Raw genomic sequence first — 26659 nt, 5'->3', positions numbered from 1 at the left:
GACACAACCACTACTAGACGACGTAGCGGTTCATCTGCTGCTGCACGCCTCACCAAACCAGCCTTTAACGCTTCATATGTTAATATTCAACCAGCAAAACATATTTTTCTTTAGCATAAAAGACAGCTGGTGGTCGGTGGTACAGCGAGCAACACCTTTAAGGAGCGCTGTTTAAATGGGAACTATACTCTGCCATGATGGACTGGTTAGCTAGCTAACGTTAGCTGCTGGGCTAGCTGGCTTTTCGTAGCGCGTATTGAACCGTTTTCGGGGCACACAGTGGTTCGCGTTGCTTATCTTATCGCCGCACGGCGCGGAGTCAATCAAAAATAATGGAAAAAAGCAGCAGGATTGGAGAATTGTTCCACTACCTGCAGGACCCGCACCTCGTCGCCCGCTTCCAGCACGTCTGCGGGGTACGGGGGACATTCGCGAGGTCGTCAACGGGGAGCAACGGAGACGGAGAGCGGACTCACTCGCACAACAACGGGGATGCCTGCAACCACCTGGCCGAGGGGAGCGATGATGAGGGAGGCTGCGGAGAACAGAGTGTAAAATCACCGACAACAGCAGAGGTTCGACGGAGGACCGTCGCCTCCCCGACATCAATAATTAGCGATAGTCTGAACCCGACCGAGGACAATGAGGGTCTCCGTCAGAACGGGGCAACGGGCACCACCGCGGCCGCCGGAGGAGCGATGGCGGACCGCTACGGCTTGCCTCGGAACCGGCTCACCGATGATGAGACCAAAGGATCCGTCGAGGGAAGTGTCGCTGAGGTCGTTTTGACCAAAGTCAAACCCCTCCGTAAGAACTCTCTGACTGGCGACGCCGGGCAGGAGTTCCTGATCGAGAACAGGCTCCTCTACTACCTGTTCACCCTCGGAACCGAGCTGGGCAACGAGATGTTCTACATCACATTCTTCCCGTTCGTCATGTGGAACGTGGACCCCTTCGTGAGCCGGAGGCTGATCATGGTGTGGGTGTGGGTCATGTACCTGGGGCAGTGCACCAAGGACATCCTCGGCTGGTCACGGCCGGCCTCTCCGCCCGTGGTCAAGGTGGAGATGTTTTACAACTCGGAGTACAGCATGCCCTCCACCCACGCCATGTCGGGCACCGCCATCCCCTTCTCCCTGTTCTTCCTGACCTATGGTCGTTGGGAGGTAAACGCTCTCACTTTTACTGAATTTCATGGTTAAAACATATTTGTTGTCCGTCGTTATACGCAGTGCAAACTGCGAAATGAAATGTTTTCTAGTGTCACACTGTAAGCAAACATTTCAACTTAAATTGTGAGTTTAAATGTGCCATAAAAATAAGAGCCCAAAAGGTAAACAAAAATGAAGATGATATGACAGTGTACATGTAATCATGACATGTATCTTAAAATCTATCATCGATACATGTACATAGATGTGCAATATGACAGGAGAATCGTGGCATTATCATATTGTTTAGGAGGAGTGTGATGATGGCTCTTTGTACACTGTTGACAGATGGTGTTTTGATCTTTTCAGTTGGTGAAATAGGGAAGTGAACAGCTTCCTCCTTTTTTTATGAGAAGGAAACAGGAAGTACCTCGGGGGAAGTTTTAATTCACTGCTTGCCATGGTAACCGGAATAGTGGGCACCTGAGAACTGTGGGCACCATTTTTCTTTTTCAGAATAACATGGCACCTCAGTGCCCTGTTATCTGGAACCTGTATTCCTTTCCATTATTATTGTGTGATTTAGCTTGTTTAGTAATGGTAGTGATTACTCATAATATTGTCCATCAGCTGTGATCAGTCCTGCAGCTCACAACAGTATAACGGTACATAAACATTCCCATATTGACATATATTGACCTATATCAACTCAGCCATAGGCTACGGGTCGACGACATGTTTTTAACCTGGAGGGGATATATCTGGTCTTTCTATATAGGCTTGCAATGAAACTGAATACGCCAAAATTAATCAAATGTGCCAGAGTCCTAATCTAAAAATCCCAAATAATCCATAACAGAGTTGTGAAAAGTAGTGAAATGAGAGCCAAAAGAAGATTAGTACACAAGTCCTGATGTTTCTTACTCATGTTTGAGTTTCCTATTTCCTATGTTTTCACAGCACACCAGTGATTCTGAAATCACATATAAAGTTAAAATCCATCTTAAGGTGACCACACGTTGCTATACAATATTGGAGTTTTGGCAGTGTCAGAAATATTGGGGCATGTTTGTGCAGTGTTGCCAGTGCCACCCATATTGCGCTTTTCTGCCAGGTCAAGACCAAGTCCAAATTTTCCTCCTTTACCTTTTTCTGTTCAGTTTTCTCTGCCCCGGCATAGGTCAGCTGACGTAGGTCTTAGTTTTGTCTCACAATGTGACAGGACAATTCAACTTGTAAGGTGGATAATAATGATTTTAGCTTTTCTGTGTCACACAGTATGACATAATGATCTTATACAGAATTCTAGTTCGTCCGACCTCCAGTGATACTGAGCAAAATAATGATACTTAAATCAGAGTCAAGGTTTTCTATATCGTCACATGCACTTACAATACAGCTGTTGCAGGCAGTGATAGTCTTATACTTAACCTATTAAGACCTGAGGCCGATCCTAAAATTTTAGTTTTCTGAAAAACTTATGCTGCTATATCAGTGGTGCTCAAACCTTTTCATGTCAAGGACCCCTAAAATGTAATGTATTTGGCTGCCGACCCCCATCTCAAAATATTTTGTTCCAGGGACCCCCAGAAGCAAAGACTTTAGTTAAAAATGTTTGCTTTAAAATATATATTCAAAGGTTTGCAGAAATGTTCAATATTTTTCAAAAATAGCAGATTACGCGCTATGAGCTTGTACATCTGCTATTTTTGAGTATTTTTTGAAAAGTAAAAATAATGATTAAAGTATGTACACAGATGCTTTCCAAGTATTAATGGGTTAAAGCCTTCTCAACAGTATGACAATAAATACTCAACAGTATGACAATAAAAAATACAAAGAAGCTCAAAAAGTCTCAATAAAGGCAAAATGGCAACCACAACAAAAGTACAAATACCAATTGCATCTATAAAATATATGTTACAACGTTGGCATTAAGGGATTACATCCTAAATAAATTGAGATAAAGCAGAGTGTAGGCCTTCTCATCATTTTCTGTATTCAGGCTAATGACGATGGTGTTGTCCACACACTTTATGATGGAGTTTAAGCTGTGCACAAAGTGAGTACAGGAGGAGCTAGATCCTTTGGGCTGGTGCCAAGGATCCACACCACCTGGGGTCTGTCTGTCAGGGAGTCCAGGATCCAGTTGCACAGGGCAGTGTTGAGTTGAGCTTGGCGAGCACAAAGGTGTTGAATGCTGAACCGTATTCAATGAAAGTGTCTGTGCGTGTAACGATAGTGTCGGCTCAACTGGAACTTAATTACAGTAGAGGAAATACCTTCTGATTGAGATGTGTCTGTTTTGTCACCTGTCTAAAAGACAAAAGGAAAAAAAAAGTTTACCTTGGCAGTACAGAGAAGGGAGTGTACCAGGCAGAGGAGGACAACATACCGGTTGTCCACATAAACACATGCACCTAGAGTGCAAACCCTACCTGCGCAATGATCTTATCATCAAAACTTTGTCTTTTGGGCAGCCTACTGATTTCCACCTAGTTTCATGAAAGTCTGCTCATCCATTCTCGATTTCGAGCTTGAGTTTGATTGTGACCTTGACTTTTAACCTTTTGTCCTCAATGGTTAATAATCTCTTGATCATTCTCCCTCCCGAGTTTCATGATACATTGTTAAGTTATCTTGCTAACTAACAAATATACCAGACTGATTCCAAATACCCTATTGCCACACATTATTTACTGCTGTGGGTAATACTACTATAGTTGGGTAACTGTCAGATACTCAAGTTATTCAGTATTGTAATATTTAGTGCATAATGACTGGTGCATATATACGAATATAGGCTTTGCATGTGTTATACAGGAACAGTACTTTAGATCCAACTCCTGTGATGTTGCTGCGGTAGTTTTTGTCTGTGTACATAAATAAGTCTGTTGGCCAAGTCGGAAACAAGATAGCACAGACTTTGATCTATGATGTCACCAGAAGTCATTGCTGGATTGACTACATTAACAACAATGAATGAGAGAGGCACTGGTTACCTAGCGCAGTGACTGAGCCAAGCAAGTATAGCATTCAGTATATTAAAGACCATAACAATTGGTGTTTAGATGCGTTTTGGTTTCACTGGGATTTAATTAAAACCAGACAAGATGCAGTAGAACATTTTCCAGTTCATGTAACAAAAAGGTACAGCTCATTGTAGATTGAAGGATTTACTTTATTTGGTAAAAATGTGTACAAGTAAAACACAATAAATCATACAGAGGATGACACATGAAGTATAATTAAACACTTATTTCCCAATGTGGATGTCTAGACTAAAATGCAAAGGCAAGGCAACAGTATAAAATACACCAACTAATTAAATGAGACAATTAAAACTAGAAAATGTAAACATAGGAACAAGGACCCCATTTTGTATATACTTGTCTTACATTTTGGACTAATTGTGCTGTGGCTAAGAGAATGCAGTTTAAATTAATTGAGGAGTACAGAAGTGAGATTGATTTAACACATGCTGTCTGTCTCCCTTTGCCCACATAAGTGAAAGAATAAGTGATAAGAAAGCAACCAAATCCCAGAACACAGATAACACTGAGTGACTCCTCTACTCTCTCTCTCTCTCTCTAGTCTAGCTCCTCTGTCTCCACCCTCCTGTCGCTCCTTGACCCAAGTCGGCAGTGGCATTCATCTACATACTTTATTTACACAAAACTGCGTGTCCTAACCTTTCTTACACCATCAGACATAAAACAGGGTGTGTCACTCACGTCACCTCCTGCTTGCCATGGCTTGCAGTCTTGTAAGGGGTTCCTTGCTTGGATTTGGACTCTGCTGACTCGTCTGAGCAGGCAATAATGTTTAGTTTGGCTGCAGTCAGATAATCAACACTTCTCTTAACACGTCCCTCCCTCCTCCCCTTCTCTTTCTCCCTCCCTCCTTTCACCTCCTCCTTCTGCACCTATTTCTCTCTCTCTCACCCCCCCCCACACTCCCACCTACTTGTTCTCCCACTATTACGTCACCCTCTTCTGCATCCTAATCCCACCCAATTCCTCAGTCACCTCACCCAGGCCTCCTACCTCCTCACCCAGTTCCTGGCCCACATCAACTCTCTGGAACAGTATCTAGAGACATATTTCTCTCCCTGGGGGAGAGACAAGAAGAGGAGTGTATAATAGGGGAACAGGAGAGGGAGAAGAAAAGAGGAGTACAAGGAAATGGGGCTGGACAGCACAGCATTGGGAGAAAGGGGAAAACATACAGTAGTAAAGTGTAGAATGGAGAAGAAGGGAGGAAATAGTGAAGAGGAGGGGAGGACGAGGGAGGCAAATAGGAGGTTGACGAAAGAGGTGGAGAGAATAAGGGAAGAGAAGGCAAGAGATGATGAGTAGGTTATTTGGAGATGAGGTAATAGCAGGGAAAAGAGAGAGGAAGTAGAAATTACCTTAAAGTAGATGGCGAGAGGACATTAAATTGAACAGGTAAAGCATGAGTGTCCAGGAAAAGATGTCGATGAATTGGGGGCGGGAAAGGCAGAGGAGACGAGAAGGAGGACTGGACAGAGGGAGAGAACAGATGGAAGGAATGAGAGGTAAAGTGAACCAAGTTAGGGAAGAGGGTGAGAGGACATGAAAGGAAGGAAGGAAAGAAATATGAAAGAGTTTGTAGTACATTAGACTGAGGATGGGAGGTGTGGAAAGGAGGCGGGGAGGAGAGAAGGTGCGGGAGAGTGAGAGACTGGCACAGATAGATGTTTACAGTTTATAACTTAACCCATTTAGACCTGGAAAGCCTATACATTGTTATACCTTTTCAATTCAGGAAAGCATCTGTGTCATTTTAGATGTTGCTATGATTTTTAGCGGTGCCAGCCGCTCTACACTTGACTATGTCCGTCCGTATGTCCGTTTGTCCGTTTGAGCCCGGATGTCCGTTTGAGCACGGGCTTTAAACAGCTATAACTCCAGTTCGCAGCATGCCAGCAAGTCCACATTTGGTATGTGGACTTAGACCACCAATAGGGACGAGCATTGACTGCTGAAGCCCCGCCCTATTATAGCGCCACCAGGAGGCCACTGGCTTTAAACAGCTATAACTCCAGTTTGCAGCATGCCACCAAGTCCAAATTTGGTATGTGGACTTAGACCACCAATAGGGACGAGCATTAATTGCTGAAGCCCCGCCCCGCCCTATTATAGCGCCACCAGGAGGCCACTCACCAAAGGCACCGCTTCCTTCACACAGGGTGCGATTTTTTTTTTAAATGAATAAAAATAGTTTTTCAGGAAACATAGGTTAGGACCTTGCACACAGCACCTTCAAGCACCTTAAGTGCTAGGACCAATGGACATGTATTAATTCTGCTGCTATTCTTTATTATTCCATTTCTTATTTCCTTGTCCTAGTATACTGTATATGTTTATTATTATTATTGCTGCTACAATGTCCTAGGAACCACCAGAACAAAATGTACTCTTACGTACCTATACACAAGATGTAACAACAAAGAAACCTTGAACCTTGGAGATAAAATAGTAGTAGACAGGAGAGTGAAGAATGAAAGAGGATGAGGAGAGAGAAAAGAGATAAGAGACTAGACAAAAGAGTGTGAGATTAAAGTGTTGCTGAGGGAAGCAGGGTGGCTAGAAGATGTTGTGGAGAGAGGAGAAGCAACAAGAGCAAGAAAACAAGAAGATTGGGGAAGGAGATGAAAGATCAAATCACAGCAGAGAAAAAACTTAAGTATAAGAAAAGGTGCAGCAAGGGGGAAATGACAAATAGGAGTGAAGAAGAAATTAAAAGATGGGAAGAGGAGAGAGAGAGAGAGAGAGCAGGCCTGGCCCTCAGCTTCTCCAGATAAAACACCCTATGGAAATATGACATAATGAGCTAGCTATAGCCAGGGGCTTCAGGTCCATATATACTTGGTGGGGCTCTTTGTTATTTTGTTCTGAACAGAACGGAGCACATTATGGTAAACACACTTTGTGTAAGACTTCCTCTCTGGAGGAGAGGGGACAAAGCTGCCTATACTGTTCTTCCTCCAAGCATGATTGAGATCTGCAGCCAGCATATTGCACTCCTAAATACAGTAGTTCCCCATTCCAGTTTTACATTGTGGTAGTGTTCAAATCCATGATGACAGGCATGTGTTTTAGAACACATGGATAGCAGGTGTCCTTGTAATGCAATGGGTGAAGGATGTGCACCAGACAATGCAGTAAAATCACGTGTTGGATGGACTCAAATGGATGGATCCATGGCAGCTGTATTTCCCTTGCGGGATCAATAAAGGTTATCTATTTGTCTAGTGTCTGTCTGGGTCCCTCTTAAAACTGGATTATACTGTGCACACCAGGTAGTGATAGTTTGAGTCTATCCTTGAGCCCTTTCTTAAAAAGCCTGTCTTAACAAACGATTTCCAGTAAATATCTTCAATCCTATGTTCAAGTATCCCCCTCAGCGTGTGTGTGTCATTCTGTATTTGTGTCTGTGTATCTCTTGTGTGTGTGTGTGTGTGTGTGTGTGTGTGTGTGTGGTGTTTGTTTGTATGCACGTGGGAGGAAAATCCACCACAAGATAACAGAGCAGGGCCTAGAGTGACCAGCCAATGACCAGTGGTCACACACAAACACACAGCATCTCCATGAAACTGCATGTGACGGCCGACGACTGTACACCACAGTAGGAGAGCTGTGGCCGCCCGTGGGCGTGAGGCAAACATGGCTGTGGGGCCCCACTACTGACAGACATTCTGTGTGTGTGTGTGTGTGTGTTTACACAGAGCAGAGAGGACAGCGTTCTTCACTAACGGTTTTCTCAGTTATCCCGCCCCCCCCACACACATGCAGAGATAAAAAATTCCCACATGTTGCTGACCTTGTAGGGCGGCTGAAAGAGATCTGGGCTTTGTAGCTGAACAACCACACACACATTCACACAAAATAGCTTTTTTTGTCCCAGTTCCACTTACAATGGCCTCATAAATTTGTTTCACTTAGATGTTATATTCCATTGCATTCGTCTGTTGGGGGTGGCTGGCAGGTTTGTGTTCATCTATAGTTCTAAAAGGGAGGTTTGACTCTTATAGCATTAGCACCCAATGTGTCTATTGGCGAGGTTTGGGTAGCAAATCTCAGTGCCAGTATGGCGCCGGTTCCTATAGGTCTTGGTACCTACCAATTGATGGAAGAGAGATTTATTGATCTATCTATCGCGGTGTGCTTGTCAATCGGTAAATAAATCTGATTATAGAGATGTCAACAAGACGTGCGGAATATAGATGTAATCTGACATGACGTCAGCAGCTGGGATCAGTTATGCTGTAGTTAAACAACTCAAAAGTACTTCAAAATAACAGCTTAGTATGGAAATGCTCAGAATACTTCCAGCTTGTGGGAAACATAATAACACAAAAAATTGCTTAGTGCTGTCAAACTATAAGATAATTTAGGTCAAATAGCATTGGCTTACAGTAGAGGGCATTCCCCTGAGAAGGGGTGTGGCTTTGGCGTTGGCGATGTTGCCAGTCTGCCCGATGTGGGAACTTGCTTGCCTGGTAGCCTGACAGAAGCAGATTGTGACTGTGTAGGCTGTAGTCACCTTAACATCATAAAATTGCACTGTGTTTCTGCACTACGGCTCTGAACTCATGTCTTTGGTTACTTTTAATGTTTGATGTCGCCTGTAGGTACTGGAGCTCACTTTATCACTTGGGCTAATTTATTCCAGATAAGAGCATCAGCTAAACGCCTCAAGTGTAATCTAAAATGTGCTTACCTCTGTTTTTCCAAAACCAGACAGTGCAGTTTGTAGGTCACACAGCTGCATTTTTCATGATGAAAGCCATCATAGCCCTCTCGGACGGCTGACAAGGAGTCTGCTACGCTGCATGTTAATTTTCTTCTGGCTTTGATCCCTATGTGCTGCTGTGTAATGTGCTGTTACACCCTGTATTTGAAGTGTGTCTGGTGCTAATCCGTTGTGTATACTAAGATCACATTGTCTTTTACATGCACAGCAACGCTCTGTGAATACACACACACACGTTCACATGGGTATTGTCCAATATCACTTAAGTACAGTAGGCTTTTGATTTGAAATTGGTGGGGTTTGAGTGCTTTTCGCGCATACACCAGCACAACCATAGCCTTCTGCCGCTGGTCACTAGATAGCTCTACTGTAGTGGTTGAGTGGTTGTGTGCCTTGCTCAAGGGCATCTCAAGAAGTGTTAAGTTCCTTACACACTGGGGGCGATTTTTTTTTTAAAGCAAATAATCCTTATTTCTTTTTAAATCTTATAAAGTCAATGCAAGCTTTCACATCAGCGACAAAGTTTCGCAGAGCGAAAATGCGGCTCTTATTTTTTCGCACCGCAGTCTTGCGGACATTAGCTGGCGACTGTTACACCTCTGACCAATCAAGATGTTAGGCCAGGGGTCTTCAACAGGTGGTCGGGGACCTCAGAGTTACTACAGTTACTTCAAATCTATGTGAGAGAGAACATTTTCTCTCTTTTTCTTTTTTTTACACTAACCAACCACTTGAACCCTGAGCATCCCTATTCTGGGGGGAACATTCACCGTAAACTGCCACGTAAACTGCCACGTGTCACGCTGTCAGCTTGTAGATCTGCTATTTTTGTACCCAACTGCTTCATCTCTCCCTCAGCTAAGGGGTCCTTAGCCTGAAAAACGTTGAAGACCCCAGCGCTAGGCCATCCCATCCAACTCCTGTTGAAGATGAGTGAGCCAGATGCACACTGGAGGCTATATAGCCTACATAACTGGAGGCCCGGAGCTTTCAAGAAAACGGGACTTGGTCTCATTCCTCAAATAGAATATAGCCTATTATATTAATCTTACCTCAGACATGTGGCCAGCCGCTGCTCCGGATCAATCGGCCCTCGGAAATTAGTCCTCTCCTTCTGCAAACGTGGAGCCAGCTCTTGGAGCAGTCCTTGAAATTGTCTGATGGCCATTCTAAAGTATTGCCTGAAACGGCTGTGGTACAATTTGAGCTCCTCGATAGTAGTGTGGAACTCACCCATTTCTGTTCTCAAGGTCAATATTGGGTATACCCATGACCAGCTCATCATCACTTGAGGATGTAGACCCCATTGTTTCTCATTTGCGCGAAAAAACTGTATAGGTACATTTGCTAGCCGAATATTTATTCTTGGGATTAGAACCTATTTATTCTAGAAATTATTTATTGATAAAGTAGATAAAACAGACTTATCAACACAGATACTTTCCTGGTCTTAATGGGTTATATACACTGGCTACTGTACATGTTTGTGGTGTCCTAGATGGTAATTCCTCAAAGTAAATCTTTAAAAAATACTCTTAGTCAGCTGCTTAATGTTGATGAATGAGCTGGATCCATAGACCAGCCTTATCAGTGTTATGTTAGCATTTACTCCTGACTCCATTAAACTGCATGGCTGATGTCATTTCCCCCCAGAAGGTCTGAGAGCAATCTGATGAGAGGGATGGAGGCTGGGAAAGTGTGTGTGTGTGTGTGTGTGTGTGTGTGTGTGTGTGTGTGTGTGCGCACGCTCGGCGGCAGTTTGTATGCATGTGTGAGTAGGGCTTTCACGATTATGAAAGTTTACATGACGATTATTTGTCACACAAATAACTGCGATTAATGATTTAATTATGTTTTTGTCGTTGAACATTTTGAATAAAAATTACATTTCTGTTTGGCTTTTAGGCTTTGAAGTTGCACATGGCAGATATGACAAAATAAAGAAATCACTGACATACAACGTTATACTTTAAAAAAAAAACATTAATACTTGAAATAGCCAATCTGCTATTTCCACTATTTTTGGAAATGTTTGAAAAGATATGAAAAATGTTCAACATGGAAACGATTATGACAAAATAATTACGATTAGACGATTATGTAATAATTGTGACAGGCCTATGTGTGAGACAGGTAGCCTATATGAGAGAGAGGAAGTGTGTGTGTTGGGGTGCAGTCTGCATTCTGTGCTGTGAGAGAGAGGAAATGTGAGCCATCTCCAAACAAGAGCCACAATGAACAGAACAAAAGGCTTTTAGTTAGCGTGCAAACCTCAGCAGCATTCTTATCTCCCTCTTATCTCTCTCTCTCTCCCCCACTCTCTTTCTCTCTCTCTCTCTCCCCTCTTTCGCTTGCTCTCTCTCTCTCTCTATCATACACACTCTCTGGATGTCTTTTTCCATATTTCACACACTCATATTTCATACTCATTCTCTCTCCCCTTCTTCCCCTCTCTGTCCCCTCGCTCCACTACAGGCTAAGTACAATACACCAGATAGGGAAATTAACTTAATTGTTGTAATATTTATGAGGTCATGCATACAGTACACATTAGCAGATAACTATATCCTGTCATCTGAGCCTGTTATCGACTGCCAACCCTGGCAAAGCTGATTCTTCTCTACATACTGTACTGCAGTGGCTCTGGAGGTAGAGTGGTTGCTTAGAAGGTTCCTGGTTTGATTCCCCAGCTCCTCCTGGCTTTGTATAAAAAATCAGAAGTGTGCTTGAGCAAGACACTTAGGGCCCTATCTTGCCTTACTCAATTTTTTTTAAAAACGTTTTAAAAAATATATATTTTTAAATAGTTCAAATAGCCAATCTACATCGACAAGTTGTGAGCTTGTAGATCGGCTATTTGAACTATTTTAAAGTGTTTTTCAAAATAGAAAAAAATGCCAAAAAAGTTTAGGCATAAGCCAGGGTAATAGGGCCCATAACCCCTAACTGCTTCCGATGAGCAGGATGGTACCTTGCATGGTTGCCTCCGCCATCTGTGTTTGAATGTGTGGGTGAATGTAATGTACATTGTAAAGCGCTATGGATAAAATTACATAAATGTTAAATGTACTTTATATTTCAATGGCTGCCCTTGCCAGCTGCCAGCGATTCCGAGCGTTTTCACTAACATTTGAAAAATCATAGAATATCTTTCTAATCTACACAACGATCCACCCGCCGATCGCTTTAAAGGACGTAGGGGGGTCTCGTAGAATCGGAGAAAAAGAATTGTGCTGCCGCGATAATCCATTCTATAGTTGTTTTCAGTTGAATGTAACTTGTTTAGGCCAAAAATCAACAGAAAGCAGAGAATCACGTGATCTTTGGCTGTGCTCTTCATCATCATCATCATCATGATTCACTCACTGCAGAACAGCGCCCTCTTGCTTAAACCACTGAAAACACCACATGACTCGTCAAATCAAATGACGAGGGGCCAAATGACGAGTATACTCGTCAATGGCAGACCGGGGAAAGCATCTGTGTCATTTTAGATTTCTTTGGCATTTTTTTTTAAATCATGACAATAGTAACATTTTAACTCAAATCTTTGCTTCTGGGGGATTCTACAAATGTCTTCTAAATCCTAACAGTTTAGAAAAATAGAAACTGGTTCTCAAAGAAATATCAGTGGTTCTCAAACTTTTTTCATGTCGAGGACCCCCAAAATGATATGTATTTGGCTGCTGACCCCCATCTAAAAATATGTTGTTTCAAGGACCCCCAGAAGCTAAGATTTGAGATTTTTTTGCACACTTTTTCACCATTAAAAAAAAAAGATCTACAAGCTCGTAGGGCGGCACTCGACTAGTTCTGAAATTTCTCCGGTCATTATTGTATATTGTCGAACGTCTTTGCTGCCTGGAGCTGCATAAGTTGAATGACGTGCATAAGTTAAATGATACTATGCTGTGCGCGCCCGTTGGCCTAGCGGTCCGGGCGCGTACCACATATAGGATCTAATGCCTGACAGCGCGTTGCAGGTTCGAGTCCGTTTCTGACGACCTTTTAACCTGAATTAGAAAATGTAGAGAAAAAGATATATAAAAAAACAATATGGCAGTTATTGTCCCTCTGACTGTAGGGGCTGCAAATGCTATTTTCTGGGGGCATATTTTGCCCTTTGATCCAGTCTATTTAAGATCAAGATCAGTTTTTCTGTCTGATGTTACACAGCTTTTTGTGTATGTTTTCTTTACAGTGCCCGTTCCCACTAACTGATGGTGTGTATATTTTCTTTCCAGTACCCGTTCCCACTGGGTGTCAGCCTGGCTCTGTGCTGGTGTCTGCTGGTCTGTGCCAGCCGCATTTACATGGGCATGCACTCCATACTGGTGAGAACACACACACACACACACACACACACACACACACACACACACACACACACACACGCAAACATAGGTGAAGAGATTTGGTGTAGAGGGGGGAAAAAAGAGGGGACCAAATAGAGAGACCCATGGGGGACCCTGGTCAATGAAGGATATAGAGTTTAAGTGGTTAAAGGAGACAAAATTCTCTGCTATAGCCGTCTGTCGCAGAGGCAACAGTCGTCCTGGTAACGCCTGTATCATGTCACAGTGGTTGATTGATAGGTGCCCTAGGTTCCAGAGCGAGTGACGCAATATGGGACACGTAATGTAAACATTACACCATGTTGACCTGCCTGGCTGTCAGCTCAGACACATTTAGAAGGCAGTTCCACAGCATATTATTCTGTTAAATGGATGTCTTTTTTTTAATCCAAGAGGGGTCAAGACCTGACTAAACAGACCCAGAACCAGTGTCTTTTGACTCGAGTATCTGTCAAATAGCTAGTTGCCAGCCCACTCCAAGTAACTTAACTAGAGGCTGAGTGAAACTATTAGGGAGTAAGAAATTCCTAGTTATCAAAGCACTTGATGAAGATTCGTAATGGAGACAGATATTATAGTATATATCACTGAACTTTATTGTCCAAAATTACATCAGAAAAGAAAAAACAGTAAATAGAGCCATTTCTAAATTACCCCAAGCATCATCTTCTGCATTATGTTCTGTTATGTTTTCTTATCGGTGCATGTCGAAAAACATATTATACGTTGGAACCGATATATCTGTGCTAGGCCGACTAAATTGGTGGGACTGAGGGGCTTTAACCCATTAAGACCGGGGACGCGTCCGTGTCATTTTAGATTTCTTTGACTATTCAAAAATAGCAGATATACAAGCTCATAGCGCGGCTTGTAGATCTGCTATTTTTGAAAAATCGTGAAAAAATATTTTTTATTTTTTTTTTCAAAAAACTTTTGGGATTTATAAAACATTTTTAGAATCGACCTCAGGTCTTAAAGGGTTAACCCATTTAGACCGGGAACCCCTATACGTAACTATACCTTTAAATCCGAGAACCCCTTTTGGGGTTGTTGTTGATATGTACAGTATATAGCAACATACATGTTTTGTTTTTTTTAATTATAAATATATGACGTTTTTCAGAAAACTTAGGTCAGGAATCAGAAAGCGTTTTTAGAATCGGCCTCAGGTCTAAATGGGTTAAACGTGATAACTGAACAAGCGCGAGCAAAGCTTTTTCCAAGTAGAACTTCTTTGGCACTGAGCAAGACTGCAGTATTAATTCATCATGCTCTTACAAAAGAGACTTCTGCAGTGGTGTTACTATTAAAAGATGTTGGTACAGAAATGTTTGTAGTGTGCAGACTGACCTGAGCTTTACTCAAATTCAGATACTGAAACCAGGCTACTGGAGAGTGGTCTATCTTATCTTAACTTCAAAGACGCGTCAAATGTGACAGATAAGATAAACCAAGACCTCCATATGTTATAGGAAATGGTAACAACCATTTCAACAACACTGTCAAATCTAGTTACAGAGGCATTTCTTCCGCTGCCTGATAATCATTGGGAGTCACTCCAGAAGACATATTCTTGTCCAAAAAGGGCAAAGAGAATAATGAAAGGTTTTGAGTAGAAAAGTTTGGTCCGTTCTGATGGTCTCAGCAGGCTGGGGTCCAACCAATTTCTTTTAGGTGCTGTGTTCACATTATCTGCCTTTTATCAAGAAAATATAAATCATAAAGAAAAGGCGGTGTTCAGAGAGCCTTTTCTGCTAAAGAAGAAAAAAGAAAGATATGTAGGGCAGGGGCGGTGGCACGATTGACTGAAACGGACTTCAATGTAACTATGCTTGGACCTTGCCAAATATTGAAAACAAATTAAATAAATTAAAAATAGTACTGTAGGTGTAGATGTGGAGGTAATCAAGGTTGAACAATTGTCCCTTCGTGAAGCTCCGCCCCCACCCCTCTGCAGCTCTGGGTCTGGCAAGCAGCGCTGCTCATCCATTGTGTGTGTGTGTGTGTGTGTGTGTGTGTGTGTGTAAGGTTTGATAATCATGTCACATCAGTTTGTGTTGTGTTTCGGGGAGGTGCTACCATGCCTAATCAAACCACTTCCTCCATTGTTGTTCTACAGGAAGTGGTTTGGGACACAAGGCTCTTTCCTACCCTGGCATTGATATTGATGCTGACATGAAAAAACTCATAATTCTTTTTCAGAGATTCTTATCTTTGGACTTGCACAGTCTAGGAATGGAAGCTTACTGTCCACTCTGGATAATGGCATAAAGCAAAACCCTCTAGAACTAATTTGATAAGATTATTTATCAGCTTCAATTTTATAGTGGTTCCAGATCCACTTGTTTATCCTGTATCATGTATGTGTTCTCTCTCATGTTTGGATCTTTTTTTTTTTAAATATTAACTTATACATCTTTAACTGACCATATGCACACATTATACTTGGAGGTGGGAAACCTCACCCCTGTTGTTGTTAACCCTGTGTGGGACCAATGCAAGCAAATTGATATTAATTTGATATCTATAACTAGGCATATATCTGCAACAGTAGCAATACATTAAAGAATGGGCGATGGCATTCCTTCTTCTTGTGCCTTTTATGTGTAGCTACTTAGGAGAAACAACACAAACACGTTTCTGTTTGGAATGTCTTTAGCCTTCTTTGTTGTCCTTCTCTGTGTTATCCATCCATATCCTCTGTCACTATAGATCTGGACAGTAATGTTCCACAGTGATTTACCCCATAGTAGCTAACCATTAAAAATGTTATACTATCAGTAATGTCCAAACCACTCTCCATTCAATTATGACATGACTGCCAAGGTCAATATGACCTGATCATATACCTGTCAGGTCACCAAGACTGCAACTCTTGCACTATTTACTGACAATAGGGGCGGCCATAGCTGAGTGGTTAGTTAGCCCGCCTATGGAGCCAGAGGCCCTGGTTGCCACAGGTTCGATTCCAGGCCAGGTCAGCATATGTGTCGATGAAATGAAATTTGTCCCTGAGCAAGACTCTTAACCCCTAATTGCTCACAGGTTCTCATTGGAAACAAGACCAAGGACTTTCATGAACGACCTGTTAAAAGGAATTATCCTTATCCTTATCCTTACTCTTGACACCATATCATGTTGAGACTTTGAAATGTAATCTTACAGCTAAGTCACTTTGGTTAATGAGGTCAGATAAAATGTTAATGGTAATGTTTTATTTGATAAACATTGACCTATTCAGAATGATTTTCTTTAAGTCTCTACTCTCTAGGTTCCTTTCTTGGCCATATGAAAGACTATTGCTAATTGGTCTGTCAGGGTCTGTGTCCCATGAAGTTTATCTACAATCATTGTATCCAATTGTTCTGATATCTGATCTTATTAAGTTGTTATCCATTTGAGATGTACTGTACATCTGAAACCGTTTGAGTGGGTTTGACCACCATTCAAATGATCCACAAGCTCATTGAAGTTGTGCATGGAGAGTTGGGGTGGGTTCTTCTAGTGGTCGTTCACAGAAGAAACTGACACTGTTTGAATCGGGGGTTCTATTCTTTCCTTGTGTAGCTTAAGGGGTTGAGTGTGACACTACACCTATGCTATTAATTCTATCAGTCATGTTCTCATTGCATTACCAAATGTCACATATACAGTATGCCCTCAGGACCCTGCAATGCCAGCTTGTCCGCTTTCTAGTTGTTCATTGTTTCACAACTCTCTCTGCTTGGCTTAGTGGAGGAGATAACATTGAAACAGCATATATCTATACACATGTTGTTTCAATCTCCTAATCATCCAGAGAGGGGATAAAACATTTTAAGGGCAGCAATAAAGTGATAAATACGGCCAACCTTCCGATAGGTTTCCTGTTACCTATCTTGTAGTTGACTCAGGTGGCAACCTTTGGACCAGCAGAGAACAAACTCATGGACCTAATGAACTCCAGAGGCATTCCAAAGCGTGGGATGCTGGTATCAATGTTTCAGCTAGCCGGTATTGTCACAGCTTAGTTTGTTACTTAATGGACCCAAAGCCTCCTTAGAGTGAGAGTTCAGCGTCTGCTTGAATCCATTAAGTCAGTGGTTCTCGAACATGTTTCATGTCAAGGAACCCCCAAATTGATATGTATTTGGCCACGGACCACCATTTGAAAAGATTTTGAGCCAGGGACCCAAGATAAGATTTGTCAAGATTTGTTAAAATGTCGAAAATAGCAGATTTACATGTACGAGCTCACAATGTGTTGCATCACAACTTGTTGTGACTTTGTAGATTGGCTACATTGATTGGATTTGAGGCTGCATTGTTGCGTGCCTATCTAGTTGCAACTGTTCATGATCATGAACTTTCCGATGAATGTCTGATTCACTGGCTTCCGCCCTTCCTCAGGGTTGCCATAGTTTTCTGTAACAAAATAAGCAAACAATTAAATAGCCTACAACTGTATTTTTTGTTAACCATATAGTCTCTATACTGTAGACTTGATAACAAATTACCAATGAATCCAGTACATACATAAATTAACTAGTCAAGATTGCATTTTTGACTGAATATGGATGAAGTAGCAGTACTATTTCTGTGAAATCTTTTTTCAGATAAGAAGTCTGTTTCCTGACTTTGACCGGAACATTCACTCTTTCAGTTTTGATTTATTTCCTGATTTAGCTACTATGGGATCTCTTCCCTGTATTATAATAATCTATGTGAGTTTTATTAGGACAAACAAACCAAAAAAGCATAATAGACTAAATAAAGTACTAAATAGATTCTGGTTGTAATTAGAGCCATGATGCCAGATTTTTGGATCAGATGCAGTTCCTGAGTACTATATTACCAAGGTTTTGATTTGATAAAAGTTTCTATTTGAGAAAATGTAACTTATAAGCAAACAAATAAATAGAAAATAAACAGCTTTTTGATACATAAATAAGTATATATTGCATATTAAACTTCAATATATTTAACTTTAATTTTACAGTGAAACAAGTAAATATAAAATACACACATAAACTGAACTTTATTTATAAAACATAATTTGTGTTATTTAACATGATATTCCAAACATAAAAATTGCTGAGTTAATTGCGACACATTGTTAGCTTGTAGATCTGCTATTTTTGAAAACTTCTGAATCTGAAAATGTCCAAAATTGGGATGCTAGGATGAACATGGTTTGATAATATCAGACGGATATAAAAGTCGGGTTTTAAATACTACTGTAGTGATTCTGGTTGTAATTCTATTTTAGTCATCACATCATCTTTACATTCTCCACAGAGAGTCAAATGTGTCCATACAACATGTGTTGGACTGCTGTGGTCAGAACATGTGTTCCCAGTTCAACAGCATGCCAGCACATGACTCCACCACTGGAGGGAAAGTGCGTGTGTGCATGCTTTTGAAGACCAATGAGCTCATAAGGCTACAAACATGAGGAAAATACTGGAAAGTGAAGATAGTCAGCTGGTCTAAACTTTTCAAGAGACTATCATAGGGTTAGGTCTAAGGTTTTTTTTACGCGCTAGAGTTGGGTAAATGTTATGGTAAGCTAAAACCTCTCAAACAAACACACCCAAACACAAATCTATATCCAGTGGACTACTGGGAAATAGCCACTTTTGTTTGTATTAATGCCTGTGAATGACCCCTACTCTCATGCCATTGTCAGTCCAGAGTTCACTGCCAGTTAAGGCTTTCCTGTTTCCTGACGATGATGGTGAACTTCTCGTTGAACTTAATTGTCACCAGGAAATGAAATGAACCAATGAACTTTGTGCCCAACTGAAAATGTCACTTGGTTGAACCAAAGTGTCAGAGAGTGTGAGAGAGAGAGAATGAGAATTTATGTGTTTATGTGTTCGTCTTTGCACATGCTTTTGTTTGTGTTTCTGAGGTTGGTGTCTTGCAATACTATTTTATACAATAGTATAAAAAGTTATACTAATGTATTGTCTGAGAAATGTGGTAAAGAGGTCTAACAATTAGAGGTACCGTAACCAGATGATATACTGCTATAACTAAAAGGTTACAGCATCAGTCCTTGTAATGGCAACGTCCCATTGAAGACAGTGAACACATTCTGTAGTATATAATTCTGGAAAGATAGCTAAATACCTAAACCTAATTTGTCCTAAATGTCCTGTTGTCTTGCTCTGCGTCTTCCTCCAGGATGTGATGGCCGGTATCCTGTACAGTGTCCTGATCCTCCTCGTCGTCCTGCCGACCCTGGACGTCGTTGACAACTTCAACCTCACCTGTGCCTATGCCCCGCTCATCATCATCTCCTTCCACCTCCTGCTGGGCCTCTTCTCATTCACCTTGGACACCTGGAGCACCTCCCGGGGAGACACCGCTCAGATCCTGGGCGTAGGGGCCGGCGTGGCCTTGGCATCTCACATCAACAACCGCCTGGGCTTTCTGCCCGATACTCCCCTGGATCAGCTCCCTTACCTTGCTCCTGTGCTGGGTATAGGCATGATGGGAGCAGCCATGTTGAAGCTCTTCATTGGTGTTCTTGTCCTGATGGTGACACGAGCCATCATGAAGGTGGTGACGATCATGGTGGTGTGCCGGGTGGCGGGGGTTCCCAGCACAGATGTGAGGAAGGCTAGACAGCACATGGAAGTGGAGCTGCCTTACCGATATATTGTCTACGGGACCGTAGGCTTCAATGTTCTCTTCCTGGTTCCTCTGCTCTTCAGCTACATGCAGCTCTGATTGGACAGACTGGACGAGTGACCACTTTCTAGTTTGCGGGACGGAGGGTGGTGGGGGGGTGGATTTGACTACACTCTGTGTGAGCACTAATTTAAATGCTGTAATTAGTTATTTTTTCCCCCCACTTCTAGTTTGTTATGATTTCCCCCCCACTTCTAGTTTGTTATGAAGAAGTTGTGATGGTAGCAAAGGGGATGCCTCTGACACTGGTCTAGATCCCGATATGAGATTTTGCCCTCTTTCTCTCTCTAAGGTTTGGGGAAGTGGAAATCGATCCCTAACACTCATCTCAGGCTTGTCTAAATCTTGTCTCCTCTACCAGCTTTCTCATTCAAAAACCTGTTCTGAGGTAATGACCTCACACAGCCAAAGAGGAAGAACTGTTTGTTCCTTTTCATCTGTGTGAGTTTAGCTTGCCTGCAGGGTATTACAATCAACACCATCCAAGTGGCCGAAAACTTGAACATGGCTGTATTGTTTATCAGTTCTACACAGCTCACTGTGCAGACTAGGGGTTTACATCCTTCGCAGTTTATCCGACTTGGCTTGGCGCACCAACAAACGTAACATGGACTACTTGGGGGTGGTGCTTTAATTGGCATAATGACTAAATTAGTTGAAAATGAAAAAAGACAATTGAAAATAAACATACTATACACAGCCATTATTAGCAACAGAAGCTATGCGTTTGCCTCAAAAGGACTGCATTTTGTAGCGTCATACCACTGATGGCGACATGCCATGACCTGTGTCTTAGTAGTATTATTGTCAATGTCATATGAAGCCTTCAGACAAAGATCCATGTACATTACACACATTTTTTTAAAGGTATTTTTATTTGAGTTTCTTCTTAACCCAAACAGACCTTTACCACTGTCGCAGCTTCCCACTGTACACATACAATTATACAAGTACATTTTAAGTGCTTGGGTATATGAGAAGGTTACACACATCATTCCTAATGACTAAACATGTCAGTGTTGTGTAAAAGTTTGGGTAAAGTTGTTTATTTTAATTTAATATTCCACTACTACTAACATGCAAGTCCACAATAACTGTAAGTGACTTCTCTGGACTGACTGGAACATACAATTGCAAGTATGTTGACATTTCTTATTTGGCACTCAGTCTGAAAGCTTCATTGATGATATTGAAAAGCATCATATTTGAGCTTCCTATTTTCTGGTATAACTCTAAAGGCAATAAGATTCTTGTGATTTTAAATGATTCATCCGTGGAGTTTGGATTTTTTCTTTTTCCTCCAACTGGAGAATCCTACAGGAAGTGATGATGTAACCTTGGACTTCAAATGGACACCTTTGCAGGAGATGATTACCTGAACGTTGTTGCTTTAAGTCTCCCCCTGGGGAGTGGACAACCTCCTGCAGTGAACATTCATTGTCGGTTCTGTCTCATTGTTTTGTTTTCACTCTGTATTTGAGGGTTTCTTTACACTGCTGATGTACAGTGTTGTTTTCTCCTAAAGGGCTCTTTGTATCCCTGTGGATATCCCATGTTCAACTGATTCTGTCTTTATGTAGATTACAGATTACATCCTGTTCTCTGAGATGGATTGGTTTTCCTGTGTTGTGAATGGATAAAAAGCCATGACTGGGCACATAATTATTCTGAAGTAAGCAAGAAAGGACAGAAGGAAGGAAGTGTCACTTAATTTCACTGTGTTAAATGTATAGAGTTTTTCTATTGTAAATATTTCACTACTCCATTCCTAGGAACCCAGAAGACTGGTAGTTTTATCTTCTATCAGGAAGCAGTTACATTAACCTGGTGTACCTGTTCTACATTCATATCTGATTTATAAGTGGGTAGAGGGCAAGCCAGAAGTACTGGGTTCCCAGGACTGATGTTGTTGGTCACTGTTGGTCAGGGTTGTTGGAAATCGGCGCGTGTTGAGTACACCAGTGGTGCATTCACACAAAGCACAGCTGACTTCCTGTTTGATAGCAGATGCCTCTGACCGCACGCAACCGCTTCCGATGCAGGGAGTATCTCCTTCAAGAGAGGATAGGCAGTGGAGATAACAATTGGTCTCTGGAGGGAAGACATACAACTGCTGATAATGTCATATTGATGATGTCAGTATTGAACTCCATATTTGGACGAGATTAATCAGCAAATCTGCAGGACGGTGGACTTGAGATTTGGATTTCATTCACAATATGTGAAAAATAGATTTACTTCTTTGGCCTACCGGCAGTGCACAAAAATGTGGTAGTGATTATCGAGATTAGCCGCTAGGCGCGGACACCCACGAACAAACACGCCTCTAGATGGCTCGCTCCCAAGGATCCACGCTGTAAAAAGAGAACTGAGAGAAGAACAGAATGCTGATAACAGATGGAGGGAGCACAGAAAGGAGGAAGGGGAGAAGAAAGATTGTACTGTATATCTTCTTAATATCTGAGGCAACACTTCATGCCAAAAGAGGACATAATCATCTGCAAATTGAGAAAATATCAAAATATCAACATGTCAAAATGTAGTCCACCCCCATTTTTCAAGTTATAGAAATAGTATAAATGTTTCTTTAAACACTCAGAGTTAAATTAACACTCAGGATTTTACATTGCATTTTCTAAGACTAACTGACGCATCTCTTCTTTCTTTTCCTCTTACTTTACTTTCCTTCCCTCTGTTCTCCCCGCCCTACTCTCTCTCCAATATGTGAGTCATACTGCAGTAGAAGCAGCACAGGGGACCCTCCTGAAAGTGCTGTATTTCTCCCTTGTATCACCATATATTTTTATAGAAAGTATTCTAAGGGATTGGACCAAGTAGTGTCAGGGTAGGAAGCTACAACTAGCCACCAACAACATCCTCGGCTTTTATAGTTTCCCTGTGGCCTATATTTTGTAGCCATAAAACTGTAGTTGGTAAAATTGTAAATTGGCCGGTGAGATTTGGGGTGTACCAGCTGCTGTGACTGGAAGAAATGTTAGTTTACTGCACTGAGCAAAATTGTCTATTATGATGGAGAAGAGATTCTCCTGTTTCCATTTGTAAAGTAAGTAAAGGTTTCCCTGTTTTTTGTGGATAGATAAATGACAAAGTGTTCTAAGCAGAACAAAACTGGTATGTTTTGGCTGAATGGTTCTCTACTCTAAACTCCCAACTACTGTGGCAGGCCAGGTAGCCTAACCAACCATCAATTGATGGAACCATCTTTTCTGGTCAGGTTAAACGGTAAATGGCTTCTGGTGAATCTGTGGACATCACTGTATCTCTTGAATGATTTTGCTTATTTTTCCTTTTTTGGTGTGCATGCATCCCTTGGTGAAATGCTAACAAACACTGGAGACACTCATTGATGCAGAGACATACTCTGTGATCCATTACAATCTGCCACCATCACTCGTTAGGAGTGATCCATTTGGTTAGATTTCCACTGCAATTCAAAGTATTCCTGCTCTGTTACTTCTGCCTTTTGCAAATAAAAGTATATGAGAGATATCATTCTGATGAGCAGAGTGGGAAGTAAACACATTCCCACCGGCTACATTGGTATGGTTGCTAGTTTCATGTTGGCTTGATTGAATATTTTATTATGTGTATGTGCTTTTGAGCACATACTGTACAACTTGTCAGTCAGCTAACCTGTTCATTTTGTTTAGCAAACATCAGCATGTCAGTTAAATGTAGCTGTTGGATCCACCATCTACCAGTGGATTAAATATCTATCTCATTATGGGTGTCTCCATAGTATTGTTCAGAAACACATGTGATGCCTTATTTGCATATTGATCCCATTTGTGTTTCTGTAAAATGTACTACTCTCAAAAAGCAATAATTGCTGTTCTTCCTTAACTGCAGCAAAATGGGTTTTCACTTATTAACTAAAGGACCAGTGAAATCCCATTTGAAATTGTTAGACCAATATGAAAATATTTCAGTCTTAATTTGCGTTATAAAGACTTTGGCTTCATATGGAAGCCAAGGTAACTTGGAAATGGTACTGTTCTCCTAATATTGATGCACTGTACCCAGAATGCACTGTTTGGTTTTCAATGCACTGAGTAAAGCCTGATTCATACTTCGTCGCACGATGATGTCGCGGCCATGGGTCAAAAATAGGCAGCATACAACTCACAAGCTCTCAATGTGTGCGACACCGTCGTGCGCCGGATCATATATTAGGCTTCAGTCAGGAGGGAGGGAGAATGTGGCCCTACAGTAGACGCTGATCACAGGCCAGTTTTGCAGCTTCCACAATGAGTGGTTATATGTAGGATAATAGGATTGTTTAGTATGGGTTGCTGAACCCAGGCTAGCCCTGGGGTCAGGATAATTTCTGATGAACCTCGTCATTTCATTCAGTCAACTGTTTATTTCCACCAATTATTTTAAGCTGGGTGCAAAGTTGAAGCCAGTCACCTGCCAAATGCTGATAAGTCAGATTGTCTACTCTACCACTAGCCACTTTGGCAGGTATGATTATTTGTTATGTATTTTTCTCTTGTAAAATTAAACCCAAGACCCACTTCTGTGGAACATGATCATTTATTCATAATTTTAATTTTGAGGACATTTTTTAAATTTAGTTGATCATCTGAAATTGTTCACCAATCCTAGACAGCAGGTTCTTGTTGTATGGCCAAGCTGCAAAGCTGGACACCATCTTTCTCTTTTTCAATTTGAAAATAGCTAATCTACAAACTCAACATATCACGGTGTGATACGTTGTGAAAATAGGGATGCCTGGGTTTAAGTGGCAAAAGATGTGACAATAAACCCTACCCTAGCCTGAGCCTCGCTCAACTTAAACTTAACACAAATTTCAAAGACAAACATTCAATTATTATTTCTGTGATGTGGCCAGTTTTGACTTTTGCACCTTGGCTAGTAAGTGGAAACCCGAATGGCACATAAAAGAACCAACTTCACTCTGGAGAATTCTGGCCTGTGATTCAGTCAGTTGGTCACTGTGGCACTGTAGAATCTGACTGGAGGAGATTGCTGGGCTGGACACGCCAGCTGTGTGTCTGCTGCTCGGGTCCCTCAACATCCTGTGGCCTTGCCTTACGCATGTGCATGTACATGTACATGTGTTTTGTCTTTGTTCTTTGTTTTAGTGTGTTGTTGTCTGTGGTTACCATAAAGGAAGGTTGCCGTTATTTTTGCATTTTGTTTATTGGACGATGTGACACATTTATCAAGCCATTTGATGGGATTAAAGCACACCACTACAGCAACCACTAAGGGTTAAAATGGTCACATTTTACTTTATAATGGCCATGTCCTAGTGCATTGAACTCTATGGGAATTGTGTATGTATATACTGTATAAAATAGTGTTGTTGCAACTAGTCACCTACAGCCCCTTATCACAGTTCATCAGCAAATTAAACGGTCTTGTGTAAATCCAAAACAGTAGCTGCTCAGCCATGAGTATCTTCCTAGATGCTGGCAACTGCAGGATGTACAACTTTTCACAGAAGGATGTCCGTGCCTGCACACAACAAGCCAGTGGGATGTTTATCTTTTGTATTCTAATTCATGTGGTAGAAGATCCCTTCACAGCCCAAACCTGTGGGCGGTGAATTCCCTTTGTGAATCTTAACCACTTTCACGTTGGCGTCCCCGTTTTGGACATGTAATTATGGGTGAACAATCTGAACATTTAAAAAAAATGTTCAAACATTTTTCACAATGTTAAAAACTCAGTTTTAACAGTTTTAAAACATTTTCAAGGCGCGGTGTGAGCTCGAGGTATGAGCTAGTTTAGCTATTTGTCATACAACAAAGTGTACAGGGCTTAAGTGCTAACGGTTCATTTCTACCGGTCACAACATAGTTTTACACACTAGAAAAACGGCCATTGTAGAGTAATACTGTACGTGTGTCTAAGTTGTTGTGTTGTGTTAAAGTGCTGGCTGTATTTATATCTGGGCATAGGAAGACCCCTGTGCAGATGGGAGATAGATTGTGGAAATGAGATGGATAAAGGCGGATAAAGCCAAACTTCCTGAGGTTGATGAGCTATTGTCCTGCTGTGATAGCCCATAGTATTTGGGAGAGATGTTTTTCATCTATCACTGAATGGAGAAATCCCATTTTTAAATGACTGATGGCCCAGATTTAACTGTAAACGGAAAGAAAAAAAGTGTTGGAGATAATTCTTTTGTGGTAAAATTGTATTGTGTGCATTTTTGTTGTTATGCTGACAAATATGTTGGATTTTGATGTTCCTGTTTTTCCCACGGTTGATGTTTTTCATGTTGAAATGAATCTCGGAGATAAGACTTTTCTAAGTGGGATGGTGGTGAAATGTTTCACCGGCTCTTGTCGACCAAAATGAGAACGGGGTTAAATGTAGCTGTTAGCTTTACTAGACTGTGTTCCTCATGCCCTTATAGTGCCTTCTCTTGTTCAGGAACACGAGTTGTGAGGTTACTCGTTTGTTTAATAGCCAATTCATTTGAAAGTAGTTGGCATGTTCAAAATTGGTTAGTCCTAAACATTTGTCATCCTGTCATGTTGTGTTGCCTTTGCACTTGTAACTGCATAATTCAATTCCAACGAGGTGGGAAGTAGCCACTATAAGACTATTTTAAAAGTGGTTCAGTTTGTCAACTCTACCAGCCACTTTGGCAGGTGCTTTTGAGGCCTAAGGAAGGCAAACTACACTAGCTGCTTAAAA

At 41.5% G+C, this 26659-nt stretch overlaps 1 protein-coding gene across 1 annotated transcript in view; it reads left to right on the top strand.

Annotated features, from left to right (window-relative positions):
- sgpp1b (sphingosine-1-phosphate phosphatase 1b) overlaps positions 1 to 26659 on the top strand; it is a 27623-nt gene continuing 964 nt past the window's right edge. Inside the window, exons 1-3 of the mRNA XM_084045564.1 lie at positions 1 to 1166; positions 13175 to 13264; positions 19454 to 26659. The exon at positions 19454 to 26659 is cut by the window's right edge and continues 964 nt beyond it. Of these exons, the coding sequence (XP_083901690.1) occupies positions 333 to 1166; positions 13175 to 13264; positions 19454 to 20002 (1473 nt within the window). The 5' untranslated portion in view covers positions 1 to 332 and the 3' untranslated portion in view covers positions 20003 to 26659. The remainder of the gene's footprint in view (positions 1167 to 13174; positions 13265 to 19453) is intronic.

This window comes from Gymnoscopelus microlampas, assembly GCF_963454915.1.
Source record: "Gymnoscopelus microlampas genome assembly, chromosome: 20".
In the NCBI taxonomy this organism is placed as follows: Eukaryota; Metazoa; Chordata; class Actinopteri; order Myctophiformes; family Myctophidae; genus Gymnoscopelus; species Gymnoscopelus microlampas.
Note: the sequence above shows the minus strand (reverse complement) of the source record. Positions and strands in the feature narration are given on the sequence as shown.